Here is a 14404-nt window from a genome sequence, read left to right as displayed (position 1 = left end):
CTGCCACCGAGGAGAGGACCGCGCGAGCACAGTCCCATGAAAGCCTCAAGTCCGCGCGGGCAGGGCTGCCCCTGGCCCGTCACTGCCCGGCTGCTTCGGGTCATGCCTGGACAGCTCCCCTTCTGCAGCCCAGCCGCTGGCGCCCGGCCCGGCTGTCGGCCGGGCTGGTCCCTGCTGGAGCCCCCGAGGCCCAGATGCCCCGCACATTTGTGCCCTGAGCCCCCGGCAGCCAGCGTGGGCTCCACTAAGCCTCCTTCCCAGCTGCTCCGGGGGGCAGGTGCTGGCCGTGGGGGCAGGGGGGGAGCCCTGAGCCCTGCAGAGCCCCCATCCCGGCTCTGACCGGGAGGCCAGCCATGGAGGACACCGGGGGCGGGCCCGTGCCCAGTCTGCCCTGGAGGCCGGCTCGTCCGTAGCCACACACTTTCCGCTCCCTGGCTTGGGAGCCGTTTCCGTCCGTCCTGCCTTCCAGGAAGTACGTCAGCATCTCACCCTTGCCCTTGACGCTGACCTTCCCGCGGCACACGAAGCGGTAGGTCCCCCGGCGCAGTAGCCGGTGAACCTCCTCGGTCACCTGCAGCGGAGGAAAGCAAGCGGGCACCCCTCTGGGTCGGTGGGCGAGGATCCTGGGGGCAGGGCCGCCCAGAGACTCCCTCCTCCACCCGCCATAGCCTGTCTCCAGCATCATAGAGAGCCGGGGACCCGAGGGGCCCCGGGGATCCCCAAAGGGACAGCCCGGGGTCTCGGCCGCCTGCACACCAGCCAGCCACGGGCATGCAGGAGAAAGCAGTGCTCTCCAGGGGGAGGCCCGGGCACCAGCCGGATGCCTGGGCGGGACCAGCTCCAGCGGCTGACAGTGAGGGGCGGGACACACAAACCTGCATCGCTAACATCTGGGGCCCTCACTCGCTTCTTTGAGGAAAGAACCAAATGTCCGATTGGGACCCAGCAGAAGAAGGATCCCATAAGAAGCGTTTACTGGCGGGCGTGCTCAACACGGGAGGGGGCCCGAGTGAGGGGCCACTGGCGGGAGAAGTGTCTCCAGGAACAGAGGTGGTCAGGGCATGTCGGAGCCCTGGGACCCTGAGAGGCGGGCACCTGGGTCAGAATGTGCCCACGCAGGACTTGCAGAGACCCACATGCAGCATGGGGGCGGGGGCCACGGAAGGGCAGTCCCTGTGGTATGACAGTGGGGTGGGAGAGGCAGGCACTTCGTGGAGAACAGCCACAGTCTATGGCGGGGGCTTGCTGGAATCTGATTTTGGAAACTTAGTGGACCTGGGACAGTGGCCTGGCTTCACCAAGGTCCCCCCACACGTGTGACCTGTCCTGGGGAGGCCGCAGGGTCCTGGATGGCAGGTGGGGTCACTCAGTGCCTTCGAGCTGTTCACGAACCACACACGGTGATGCGGGAAAGTGTGCAACAATAAAAGAAATTCGAAGGAAGGACTGCAGACGTGCAGACGCACCTCAGGGGATCCTGCCCTGTGCTGGGCACAGCTCTCCTGACAGTTTAAACCCAGGAACCCAAGGGCCTGCCAGGCACCTGAGAGGGACGTAGCACCTGCTGGATGCTGGCAGGGGGGGGGGGGGGGACGGTGGGAGGAACAACTGAACACGCAGATGCCGGGGAGCTGGCAGCCTCTACACAGCTCTCGAGGACCTTGCGAGGCATCAGGGCAGAGGGGGAGGTCAGTGCTGGACCCGGGGCCGCTGACAGAGCGCCCTGCATTCACTGTCCCGGTCCCATGGGCCCCCAGAGGCCAGCAGCAGCCACACAGAGGGACAGGCCTCCTCCCCCCAAGGCCCCAGGGCCTGTGGTGTGAGCCCCCGCAAACCTGACCAAGGTCCCGAGAGCCACCCACAGCCCTGCACACCTGGGAAGAGCTGTCACTGCCCCCAAGCCTTGGGGTGGCCGGTCCAGGGGGTCAGGGCCAGGCATCTCACAGCACCCGCCCTTCAAAACCCCAGGAAGCCCTTCCCTCTAAGGCAGCCGGGCAGGTGGGCAGGGTCCTGGATGCCAGAGGGGCTCACTGTCCTTGACTGGGACCCCAGCCTTCACCATGCCCCCAACTCTGCACACAGCCATGCGGGAGCCAACCCCCGCGGCCACAGAGCAAACCAGACAGCAACGACCTCACACCCCACAGGCTGTGGACACGCTGTGCTGGGCGGCATCCCGTCCCTGCCAGGCCCTGGGGCTCAGGACCACCCACTCCCGCCAGGCCGGCCCCCGCCTCCTGCGCCTCATCTCCCAGCCTCGGCACTCGTGGTGAACTGACCTGGATTCTGCCCTGGACGCCGGTGCTGTCCATCCGACTGGCCACGTTGACTGTGTTCCCCCAGATGTCGTACTGCGGCCTCCGAGCCCCGATCACCCCGGCCACCACAGGGCCCACGTTGATGCCTGGAAAACAGCGTCAGCACCGTCAGTACCGGGAAGGCTTCCAAGGGCAGGAGCTGCCCCTCTTGGGGTCGTGGGGTCCCGGGGATCCTGGCACAGTGTCCAGTCCGAAGGGGCCATTTGGAAGCCTGGGCGTATGGCCCCGTCCTCATCCTGAATCCCGTTCCCTGGAATGGAGACCCCACACTGCTCAGACGCCTGGCCTTTCGGGATGGCAGTGCACTCCCCTACACTGCTGTCCCCTTCCATTTCCCTGGCTGTGACCCCGCAGGTCTTGTAGGGTATGGGGCCCGGAACCGTTCACACTATTTCAGGGTGCTCTGAAGTGGGGAACGGAGGCCCCCTTCTCTTCACGTGGCTCAAGGTCCGAGTGCCCATCACCCCTGCAGCCATCCCAGAACTGGGGCCTCCTGGCCCTGCAGAGGCCACGTCACGTCGCCCCACACCGCACCCCGCAGACTTTTCTGGGTCAGCCACAGGCACTGCGTCCCAGCCCAGCAGTGGGGTGCCGGTGTGGTGTGCAGGACGCGGGGCCCAGACAGGGGCCCAAGGGCCACTTCCCCCACAGCTGGTGGGCCGGGCTCCCTGCTAGGTCCCCATGGGGGAGCGGGAACAGAATTTCTGTTTCCTGCCACGTCAGTACACGCGGTGGAGTCCTGGCCAGAGGAGAGAGCAGGACGCAGGGACTTGGGCCGGGCAGGCACCAGGTTCCACAGACCCCTGCCGTCACCCTCACGCTCAGCCTAGCTCTTAGGATTTTTACTGGACACTGGACGTCTGAATTCTAGAACCACCACAAGCAACCATTTTTGGAGCATTCCCCCACCCCCGCCCGCCACGAGTGGACTTAAGTGTTTCGTGAGCTCAACAGCAACACTTTGGGTCTCAGGTCCGGGTCCCAGGACCCTTTCAGAGGCAGCTGTCCCTGTGCCCCCAGGCCGCCCCTGGGAGGTCTGCCCTCCCTCCTGGACAGGAGGGGCCAGGCCACCAAGCCCTGGGTGGGGCAGGAGCAGCGTGCTGGCGTCCGAGGCCACATACCCACACGGAGCACAAAGTCGTTGTAAGACTGGTAGTTGATTTCATCCAGGACGTCGAACATCTCGATGGCGAAGTCGGCCAGTGTGCTCAGGTGGGAGGAGATGCCCTTCTTGGCCTGCACGGAGCAGACGGGGAGCGGTTACCACGCTTGGGGGGTGCGACCACATGTGGGGGCTGGGACACTCCGCGGGCACCCCGCCAGGGTCAGGACCTGACCCCACAGGCACAGCAGCGCCCTGCCCACTGCAGGCTGGGTGGTGGCCTGGTGTCAGCCCCACGGGGTCGCGGGTGCACTGCCGGCACAGAGCCTGCTTAGGATTCTTTCTCTCCTCCTCTCTGGACCCCTCCCCAACTCAAGCGCGTGCTCTCTCTCTCTCAAAATAAACTTAAAAAAATATTCATTTGAGACAGCCCCTCTTGTGTAAAACAAAGACAACCGTCAGGTTTTTCTCTTCTTGTGACAGTTTAAGGTTTCTCATTTTTCTCTGTTTATGGGTATTTTACTAGTCCTCGAATAAAGGGAACAGACGCTTTAAAAAACTTAACTGACTTAACTCTTGTCCGAACGGGTTAAGGTCTATCGGTAAATAGAGCAGATGGCCTAGAGAGTCCCGTAGGCTGTGCCCCTGCCCCCACCCCACAGTTTGCCTACTGTTCACATCCTGCGTCAGGACCTTTGTCGCCACTGATGTGCCCACGGTGATTCACTATCGTCAACTAAAGTCCACAGTTTATATTATGTGTGTACGTTCTATGCGTTTTCCCAAATGCAGAGTTTCGTGCACCCACAAGAGTAGTTTTACTGTCCCGCCAGCTCCCATGCCCGCCTGTTCATCCCTCTCCCCCAACCCCGCTGGCAACCCCTAATCCTTCCAGGTCCCCATGGTTGTGCCTCTTCCAGAATCTCCCGTAAGTGGAATCACACAGTACGTAGCCTTTCCAGATCTGCTTCTTGCCCTAGTAAGATGCATTCAAGGCTCCTTCATGTCCTTCTGTGGCGTGAGAGCTCATTTCTTTCTAGAGCTGACGGACCATAGTCTGTTATCCATTCACCTACCGAAGGGCGTCCTGGTTGCTCCCTGGCTTTGGCAATTATGAACAGAGCTGCTGTAAACATCCGCGTCAGATGTTTCGTGGCCCTAAGTCATCTGTCCCTTTGGGTAAATGCCAAGCAGTATTGCTGGGACGTACAGTAAGAGTGTATTTAGTTCTGTAAGAAACCGCCAGACTGTCTGTCCCCCACAGCGGCCGCCCCACTCTGCGCTCCCACCAGCGCTGAGCGTCCCTGCCACTCGGCGTCCTCGCCAGCGCTGGGCGTCGTCAAGGTTCTGGCCCCTCTGATCAGTGTGTGGTGGTGTCCCATTGTCTTAATTTGTATTTCCTTGCAGACGCCTGATACAGAATATCTCTTCCAATGCCTACTCATCATGTGCAAGCGACATGTCTGGATTTTGTGCCCGCTTTTTAACTGGGTTGTTTTCTTATTCTTGAGTTAGGGTTTGGTGCAAGCCCTTTATGAGAGAGGTGGTTTGCAAAGATTTTCCCTCAGTCTGTAGATTGGCATTTCATGATAGTATTTCCCGCACATATTTAAAATTTTCAGTTAGGTCCAACGTAATGATGATTTTTTCCATGGGTCATCTAAACACTGATCACAGAGGTGCCTGGGCGGCTCAGTCGGTGAAGCACCGGACTCTTGATTTCGGCTCGGGTCACGATCTCACAGTTCATGGGATCAAGCCCCCACACCAGGTTCTGCGCTGACAGTGTGGCACCTGCTTGGGATTTCTTTCTCCCTCTCTCTCTGCCCCTCCTCTGCTCACGCTCACTCTCTCTCAAAATAAATAAACATTAAAAAATAGCTTGGGGACACCTGGGTGGCTCAGTCAGTTAAGGGTCCGACTTCGGCTCAGGTCATGATCTCACAGTTTGTGAGTTCAAATCCCACGTCAGGCTCTGTGCTGACAGCTCGGAACCTGGAACCTGCTTTGGATTCTCTGTCTCCTTCTCTCTCTGCTCCTCCCCTACTTGTGTTCTGTCTCTCTCTGTCTCTCAGAAATAAATGTAAAAAAAAAAAACAGCTTTAAAAAATAAAATAAATAGGGGCGCCTGAGTGGCGCAGTCGGTTAAGCGTCCGACTTCAGCCAGGTCACGATCTCGCGGTCCGTGAGTTCGAGCCCCGCGTTGGGCTCTGGGCTGATGGCTCAGAGCCTGGAGCCTGTTTCCGATTCTGTGTCTCCCTCTCTCTCTGCCCCTCCCCCGTTCATGCTCTCTCTCTGCCCCCCCCCCAAAAAATAAACGTTGAAAAAAATAAATAAATTAAAATAAAATAAAATAAATACTTAACACCAACCCAAGGTCACCTTGATTTTCTCATGTGATTTCTAGATGTTTAACACTTCTGCCCTTCACATTGAGGTCTATGATCCATTCTGATGTAATTTAACCCATTTTGTGTTAACATCTCTCTAAATACAGGTGTGTACTTGTTCTGGCACTGTTTGCTGAAGATTACCTTTGCTCCATTCACTCTTCTGTCAAAGAACTGTTGACTCTGTCAATGGGTGTCTGTGTCTGGGCTCTCTATTCCATTTCGTTGATCTAGTTGTCCGTTCTCCCCAACACCACATGGTCTTGCTCATGGCAGCTTTCTTTCTAGCAACCCTGAAGTCCGTAGTTCAGTTCTCCAACTCTGTTCCACCTCTGCTGTCCTGTGTTAACGGCTCTTCGTGTTTTGCCTCATGTAAACTTAGGGCCAACTGGTCAATATCACACAGTGACACGCTGGACTTTTGAGCGGGATTGCAGGAAATCTATAAGGTCAGCAATAACCGGCCTCTTGACCTTGAGTCTTCCTATGCAGGAACGTTCCTTCTACACCTGTTTGATCTCAATTTCTTGCATCAAAGTTATACACTTGCCCTCATAGAGATCTTGTAATTATTTTTTAAATGTGTACCTAGTATTTAACTTGGGGGGGGGATGCAAATATAAGTGGCACTCTTTAATTTCAAATTCCACTTGGGCATTGCTGGTATGTAGGGAAGTGACTTTATTAATCTTGTTTCTTGTGGTTGCTTATTATAGACATTTGGGAGATTCTTTTTTAATGTTCCACATAGATAATCATGTCATCTGTGAAGAGACAGTTTCTCCTCCCCAGTCTGTATACTTTTACTTCCTTTTCTTGTCTTATTGCACTAGCTAAGTCTTCCAGTATGAACGTTGACTAGGAGTGGTGACAGAGCATTCTCGCCACGCTCCTGACGTGAGCATGAGGCTTTGTTTGTCATCATTAAGTATGATACTAAACTACACCTTTTTGTAGATGTTCTCTACCCAGTTCACGAGGTTTCTGTTTGTAGAGTTTCCTTACATTCATTGTTTTTTAAATCAGGAATGAGTTTGGATGTTGTCAAAATGGCTGTTCTGCCTCAATTAATTGATGTGATCATGTGATTTCTCTTCTTTATCCTGTGGATACAGTAAATTTCATTAACTCATTTTGAAATGTTGAACCAGCCTTGGTATTCTGAATAAATCCAACTTGTTTGGGGCGTATTATTCTCTTCATACAATGTTGGAGTCAACGAACATTTGTCAAAGACTTCCACATCCATACTCGCGAGAAATACTGGCCTGTGATTTTCCTTCCTTGTAATCGATCTGGTTTTCGCATTATTGTAATAGTGGATCCATAGAATGAGTTAGAAAGAAATGAATTAGAAACTTCTATTTTCTGGAAGAGAGTTTATAGAATTTGTGTAATCTCTTCTTTAAATGTTCAATGAACCCATCTGGGCCCAGTGCTGTTTTGGAAGGTTACCAATTATTGGTTCAATTGTTTTAATAGATACGGTCTGCTAATATTTTTTATTTCCCCTTGTTCAAGTTTTGGTAGATTGTGCCTTTCAGAGAATTGGTCCACTTGGTCCAGATTATCACATTTGTGGGCACAGAGTTGTTCATAACATACCTTTTCATCCTTTTACTTTCCATTGATTCAGTACAAGTGAATATTTCTAATATTAGTAACTTGTGTTTTCTTTTTTTCTCAGTTAGCATGGCTAGAGGTTATAAACTTTTTTGATTTTTCCAACAGCCAGCTTTTAGTTCCATTGATTTTCTTTGGTGCTTACCTGTTTTCAAGTTCATTGATTGTGCTCTGATGTTTCCCCCGATGCTCACCACAGATTTATACTGTTCTCCTTTCTGTAGTTTGCCAAGGTGGAAGCTTACATGGTTGATTCGGGATCATTCTTCTTTTCTAATATATGACTTCAGGGACGTAAGTTTCCTTCGGAGGGCCTGCTGCATCTCGCAGGTTTTGTTCAATTGTATTTCCATTTTTAGTTAGTTCAACACGTTTTTAAGACTTCTCTTGAGAGTTCTTCTTTGACTCATGTCATTTCGACAAGTGTTGCTTAATAGGCAAATAAATAGTTTGGAATTTTCCAACTATGTCCCTATCGATAGATTTCTAGTTTAATTCCATTTGGGTGTGAGAACACACTTTACATGATTTCAATTGTTTTAGACTCATGAAGGTGTGTTTTATGTGCTCTATCTTGGTCAGTGTTCCTCTTGAGCATGGGAAGAATGTGTATTCTGCTGTTGTTGGATGGAGTTGTCTGTGGGTGCCAATTACATCCAGGTGCTTGATGATGCTGTTCAGTTCAACCATCTTTGCAGATGCCCCCTTGGACCTGCCAGTGACCAAGAAGGGTGCTGCAGTCTCCAACTGTAACAGTGGGTTCATTGATTCTTCCCCGTGATTCTATCTGTTTTTGCCTTACATATTTTGACACACTGTTGTTAGATGTACACATGTTAAAGATTGTTATGGTTTCCTAGAGAATTGACTCCTTTATCATTTTGCAGTCTCCCTCTTTATTTCTGTCTCATAATTTTCCTTGATCTGAAGTTTGCTTTGTCTGAAATTAGATCACTACTTGAATTTTGTCTTATTAGCGCTAAAAGGGTATCTCTTTCTACATCCTTTATTTTTAAGGTATCTGTGTCTTTAAAGTGTGTTTCTTGGGGCACCTGAGTGGCTCAGATGGTTGAGCGTCCGACTTTGGCTCAGGTCATGATCTCAAGGTTTGTGAGTTCAAGACCTTCACGGGACTCTCTGCTGTCAGTGTGGCCACTTCGGATCCTCTGTCCCCTTCTCTCTCTGTCCCTCCCCCACTCGTGCTCTCTAAAATAAATAAACATTTAAAAACAAATAAATAAAGCATATATCTGGGTCTTATGCTCTTGGCCACTCTGTCAGTCTCCTCTAACTGGCATATTTCCACTCACATTTAAAATGATTACTGACATAATAATCAATGGATTATTATGAATTAGTATCTCCCATATTTATAACTGTTTTGCATTCATTGCATTTTTTTTTGACAACTTCCTCTCTTTTCCTGCCTATTTTTTTAGAGGCAACCTGAAGACATTATTCACAGCTCTGCACTGGGAAAGGGGAACACTCCACAGTGCCCGGCTGGCAGGACTGGGGTGCAGCTGGTGGGGAGGGAGCAGGGCTGGTGGGGAGGGAGAAGGGCTGGTGGGGAGGGGGCCAGTGGGGCGGAGCAGGGCTGGAGGAACCCCTGTGACTGGCCTTGGTGTCGATGTTCTATGGGGGAGTGTGTCTGGAGACAGCTGGCCACTGGATGGACAGCCCACAGGCCGCTGCTCTGACCCACTTATCAGGCAGACTGGGGCTCAGTGCAGAGCCTGCCCAGAGTTCCGGAGCAGTCTGGGGCAGAACTGGGACCCAGTCCCCGAGCGGCACTCACCTTGGTCCCAGTGGTGGGCGCCAGCCCCACAGCGGCCATGTAGGTGCTCCCGATGGTCTTGATCTTCTCCAAGTCCTTGTAAAAGTCTTTGTCCATGAGCTTTGTTTAAAACACAAAACTGTTCAACGTTACATAACATCTTAGAGAAGCCACTTTGACAGCAAGCACAGGGCAGGGGGAGCGAGTGCTGAGAAGCAGTGTGTCTTGTCTGTCGCAGGCACCAGACAAGGTCTGGGGCGATCTGAGGGGCTCTGGCAAGGGCGTGGGAAAGAGGAGCCCAGGAGGGACCACACAGAGCGCAGGCGTCCTGCAGTGGTGACCTCAAGGTCACCTGGAGGAGATGCCCCAGGGCAGGGAGCAGGGCAGGTGCAGACCCCAGGGTCGTCAGCCCGAACACCCCATTTACTAGGTAGGGGACAGGCGTCAGCACCTGCCACGGGAGCTCAGTGCCCACAGGTGGCGAAGGGCCCTCCTCCAGGGTCAGGGTCTGCCTGGACCCCCCGGGGGGACAGAATGTATGAGCCTCCTCCCGGTTCCATGTGCAGGGAGCACGCCACATGGCGGGCACAGTGCAGACGCGGCCCCACAGCGGCCGGCGGCCCTCACCTCGTCGAAGTCTGCGATGATCTCGTTCAGGAGACGCAGACACTCCACCCCCATGTTGTTGCCGTCCAGCTCGATGTAGAAGTCGTCGAAGTTGGGGATGGAAGCAAACATGACGCCCACCTGTGAGTAGGACTGGTAGTACAGGTCCTGGGGGCAAAGTTCAGATCAGCCATGGCACCCAGCCATGGTGCCAGGGGTAGCACGCGGGGCCAGGGGGGTGGGTGGTGGGGGACAGGAAAACAGCCCTGGAACCCTGGATGCTCTCTAGCCAAAGCCGGTCAAGCTGGCCCCGCCTTCAGCCTTTGGGGTCTAAGGCGCTGGCCAAGCCTATTGTTGAGTTGACAGTTGTGAGCCCTGCTCTGCCGGGTGGTGGGTTCCTGAAGCCCACCCTCCCTCTACGCAGGGTGGAGGCTGCTATGCTCCCTCCCAGGACCAATCCCAGGGGCTTCCCAGGGCCCAGCCCCACCTGTGGCCCGGGCGTGGGCAGAGGGGACCCACCCAGCCTCGGTGCTTTGCGATTTTAAGCAGAGACGTGATGGGAGGGTTACTCCGGGTGGGACCCCGGCCGGAGCAGGCGGGGTGGGGGGGGCAGGAAGCAGGCTCACCATGTTGCGGGGGTTGGACATGAGGAAGTGCTGAGCCACGTGGGCCGGCAGGAGGTTGAAGAGAATCCTCTTGTTGTCCAACTTCACCCTCTCCATGTCATCTCTCTCCTCCTCTGCCTGGGGACAGACCCTGAGTCACCCACTGAGCACTTCTTTCCCCCACACCCCGCGTAGGCTCCCCCAGACCCCTCCCAGCCAGGCGCAGCTACTCTCCTCAGGACCATCAGTCCAGCCACACCCCCGCCCTTGACCTAGGAGGGGGACCCTCAGCCCCTCAACCCTGCATGACGTCTGATGTCCTGTCCTACCTTCCGCCAGAACCCTGCCAGGTCAGTTCAACCGGACCCCTCAGCCCCAACATTTCCCCTTTGGGATTTTCTGTCCGATGATCCCCTGCCTCTTCCTTGGTGATAAGCCCCCGCCTGTCTGTTCTGTCCCTGTCCCAATGGCCCTGAATGATACCTGTCTTGCCACTGCGCACAAATGCCATGGATCCTTTTCCTAAAACGCCTGGGTCTCTCTAACCACCCAAAGTAAACTCCAAGGGCACCGATCGATGGTCTACACAGGCTCCTCTCCACCCCCACTGGGCAGAGCGGTTACATCAATGTCACTGGGGCCCAGAGGAACCACGAATTTCTGGGTTAAGTCCCCAGTGCTGATTAGCTGGAACTTTCAAAGGGGAAATGGGGAGATTCAAACTTTCAGTGGGGCCTTCACCCCATTTCCAGAGTACACGCCAGCCACCTTCTGGGGTCCAGACCATGAGACATGTGGGGGACCTGGGGTGCGGCACCTAGGTGGGGGACCTGGGGCGGGGGACAGATCCAGCACATGCAGACTCCCTGGAGCAGGGGTGAAGCCCAGCGGGGCCCCACTGGGGTCTGCTGCTGGGCGGGGGGCGGGGGGACCTCTTAGCGCCAGGGCCACACACAGACTAATGAAGCCCGTGGCAGCAACCCCGCCCAGCAGTCTGTGGCAGCCACACCGGCCTTCAGGGACCAGAGCCACCAGGTGGCCGCTGGCCACTCATCCTGGATCCAGCCCGACCTGGGAGAGGAGTGGCTCGGGGAACATTTCTAGGGTGCGTCAGCCCCATGGACACCGGACTCTGGGGATAGTGACAGTGGCACAGTGAGGCCCCGCTGGCAGCCTGCGGCCTGGCCTTCAAAGCTGGGGGTCCTGGGCACCACTCCCCAGTCCCCACTGCATGATCAGGTGACATGCTCCGGCTTCCTCATCTTAAAATGGATGTAAAATACTCAATTTTAGGGGCCGCGCTCCTCATCGACAGTTAGGGGAATGTGTGCTATCTACTCAACCTGGACTGTCCGTTCCAGGAAACTCAGTAAAACGTTTACCAATTAAAGTGAGAAGTGGGGGCTCCCAGAGGCAGAGCTGCAGCAGCGGGACAGGGGGACGCCCGGAGCGCGGGGGACGCCTGGAGCGCAGGGGACGGCGCGGCGGGCCAAGGGCCCCGGGCCTCCTCTGGGGGGTGCGCTGGGGAAACAACCCAGGCCGTCTGTTATCCAGGAGCCTGGAGACGGGACAGGTTCCACTTCCCCCTCACAGCGGGCAGTCAGGCAGCAGGGGGCACAGCAGAGGGAGCCCAGAAGCAAGCTAGGAGAGGAGCCAGCCTCTGCAGGGAGGAGGCCACGGCCATCAGAGCAAGGGGAGCGTCAGAAGCAAGCCAGGAACGTCCGCTAGGACACACGCAACTCATTACCCGTGACACGTGTGCACTGACAGCCACAAAAGAAAGCTTTTTGCAGGAGGAGATAAAAAGGAAGTAAACAGTAGTTTTATGATAGCAGTTTTACTCTGGCCCTAAAAATTTTGCTGTCCCTGAAACACTGTTTGTGTTAATGACACCTTTAGAAAAGCAATGTAACTAAATACGCTTTAACTCTGTAAAATAAAAAATCTTGGCTTATCACCTTGTGAGCAAAAGCTTTGGACTTACGTTCAGTTTATTTCAACGGACTTAACAATTCATGGAGATTTACAGCCCATCAGAGTAGCTCTCTTTAAAAAAAAATCATTGTCTGAGGGGCGCCTGGGTGGCTCAGTTGGTTAAGCATCCAACTTTAGCTCAGGTCATGATCTCACAGTTCGTGGAGTCAAGCCCCGTGTCGGGCTCTGTGCTGACAGCTCAGAGCCTGGAACCTGCTTCGAATTCTGTGTCTCCCTCTCTCTCTGCCCCTGCCCCACTCGTGCTCTGTCTCTCTTACAAAAAATAAACATTAAAAAAATTTTTTTAATAAAAACTAAATCATTGTCTGTTTTTCAATCCATCCCCAGGTGCAAAGGTTTACATTAAATGCGATGGGGAAATTTCCATCTTCTTACAAACTAAGCGGAGGAAGTTGTGTTGTTATGTTTACAACAAATTAGATGAAAACCCACTGAAATCCTCTTCCGGCCAGGAAACTGTAAGTATTGGTAGGAAGGAGCGGGTGTGGGTGACACATGCCATTCCTGTCAACACACGGGAAACACATCCACACCCACCGTCAAGCTGTTCCCTCCATGCGAGCACTTGTTTCCAAAGGCATTTCCCTTCTCACATGTCAAAATCTGACCTTGGACCCTAAGGGACAGAACGCAGGAGCTGGCATCTCGGAAATTACTCCCCAGGGTACAACTACCAACAGGCACGTGGCTCCGAGAAGGGCCGACAGGCTGGGAGCACCGTCTCTCCATAAACAGAACAAACCAGAACAACATAACCTGGCAAGTCCCAGATCGGCTGACGCTGGTGACCGGTGGGCTGTGTGCGCCGTGATGGTTACCGTGACCCCCACAAAGTGCTGCAAAGACTTTTTGTCCAACCAACCACCCCCGCAGACCCTCCCAGCGCCTGCAATCAAGGCTGTGCTCGCTCAAAATGAACAGCCAGTCACACTCTTCCTGGGAAGTGATGTCCCTGCCTCCTCCTGGAGGTGATATCTGGCTGGAGGCAGGTGCTCATGGCCAGCTCATTCTTCAAACAGTGGGAAAGTGCTTGTTTTCATTTCCAGAACCCTGTGAACAGAGCTGCTGATGCTGCACAAGGGTCCTCAGGAGACAAGAACCAACAGGGCACGTGCAGACGTCAAAAGAGATTTGTGACCAGGATGTGGCTCATGGGATCATGGAGGCTGAGCAGGTCCCACCTCTGTTCTCCACCAGCTGGGTGCCCGGGAGAGCTGGCGGTGGGGGTTCCATCCAAGCCCCAAGTGCCGACAACCAGGGGAACCAAGGGCAGAAGGCTAATGTCCCAGCACAACAGTCTGGTAAAAGAGGCTGGAATCTTCCTCTTTTTGTTCTTTTTTTTCTTAATTTTTTTTTAATGTTTATTTATTTTTGAGAGAGACAGAGCGTGAGCAGAGGAGGGGCAGAGAGGGAGACACAGACTCCCAAGCAGCTCCAGGCTCAGAGCTGTCAGCACAGAGCCTGATGCGGGGCTCAAACAGAGCGCGCACAGAGCGTGAGTGAGGTGTGGGACAATTTCCGGAGGCCTGATGCATGCAGAGTCAGGGCCCCTGACAGAGAGAGTGACAGAAAAACATCAGAAAAATGATGAAATTTTCCAAAATTTAATGGAAACTTATAAACCCACAGATCCAAGATGCTCCACAAACCTCAAGCCAAAAAGCATGAAAAACGATATCAGCGTGCATCACAATCAAGCCACTTAAAACCAGGGATAAAGGGCAGATCTTAAAAGCCACCAGATATAAAGACATGTTACACACATAAAGATGGCAGGAAATTGCCAGAAACGACCCCAGACAAGAGCCAGAGAACACCTTTAAAAACTTTTTTTAATGTTTATTTTTGTGAGAGAGAGAGAGAGAAAGAGAGAGAGAGAGCGAGAGCGCACAAGCCAGGGAGGGGCATAGAGAGAGAGACACACACACATGGAATCCAAAGCTGGGTTTGGGCTCTGAGCTGTCAGCACACGGCCCGATGCGGGGCTT

General features: G+C 54.1%; 1 protein-coding gene across 1 annotated transcript in view; it reads right to left on the bottom strand.

Moving 5' to 3' along the window:
* Nucleotides 1-244: 244 nt before the first annotated feature.
* Nucleotides 245-14404, bottom strand: part of ADCY1 (adenylate cyclase 1) — a 103895-nt gene continuing 89735 nt past the window's right edge. Inside the window, exons 15-20 of the mRNA XM_047096986.1 lie at nt 10443-10559; nt 9838-9984; nt 9232-9330; nt 3440-3554; nt 2280-2404; nt 245-571 (exon numbers count right to left, since the gene is read on the bottom strand). Of these exons, the coding sequence (XP_046952942.1) occupies nt 245-571; nt 2280-2404; nt 3440-3554; nt 9232-9330; nt 9838-9984; nt 10443-10559 (930 nt within the window). The remainder of the gene's footprint in view (nt 572-2279; nt 2405-3439; nt 3555-9231; nt 9331-9837; nt 9985-10442; nt 10560-14404) is intronic.

Source organism: Lynx rufus, unplaced genomic scaffold (genome assembly GCF_022079265.1).
Source record: "Lynx rufus isolate CCGP_SWC_20201006 ecotype Redwood Valley unplaced genomic scaffold, mLynRuf1.p SCAF_4, whole genome shotgun sequence".
In the NCBI taxonomy this organism is placed as follows: domain Eukaryota; kingdom Metazoa; phylum Chordata; class Mammalia; order Carnivora; family Felidae; genus Lynx; species Lynx rufus.
Note: the sequence above shows the minus strand (reverse complement) of the source record. Positions and strands in the feature narration are given on the sequence as shown.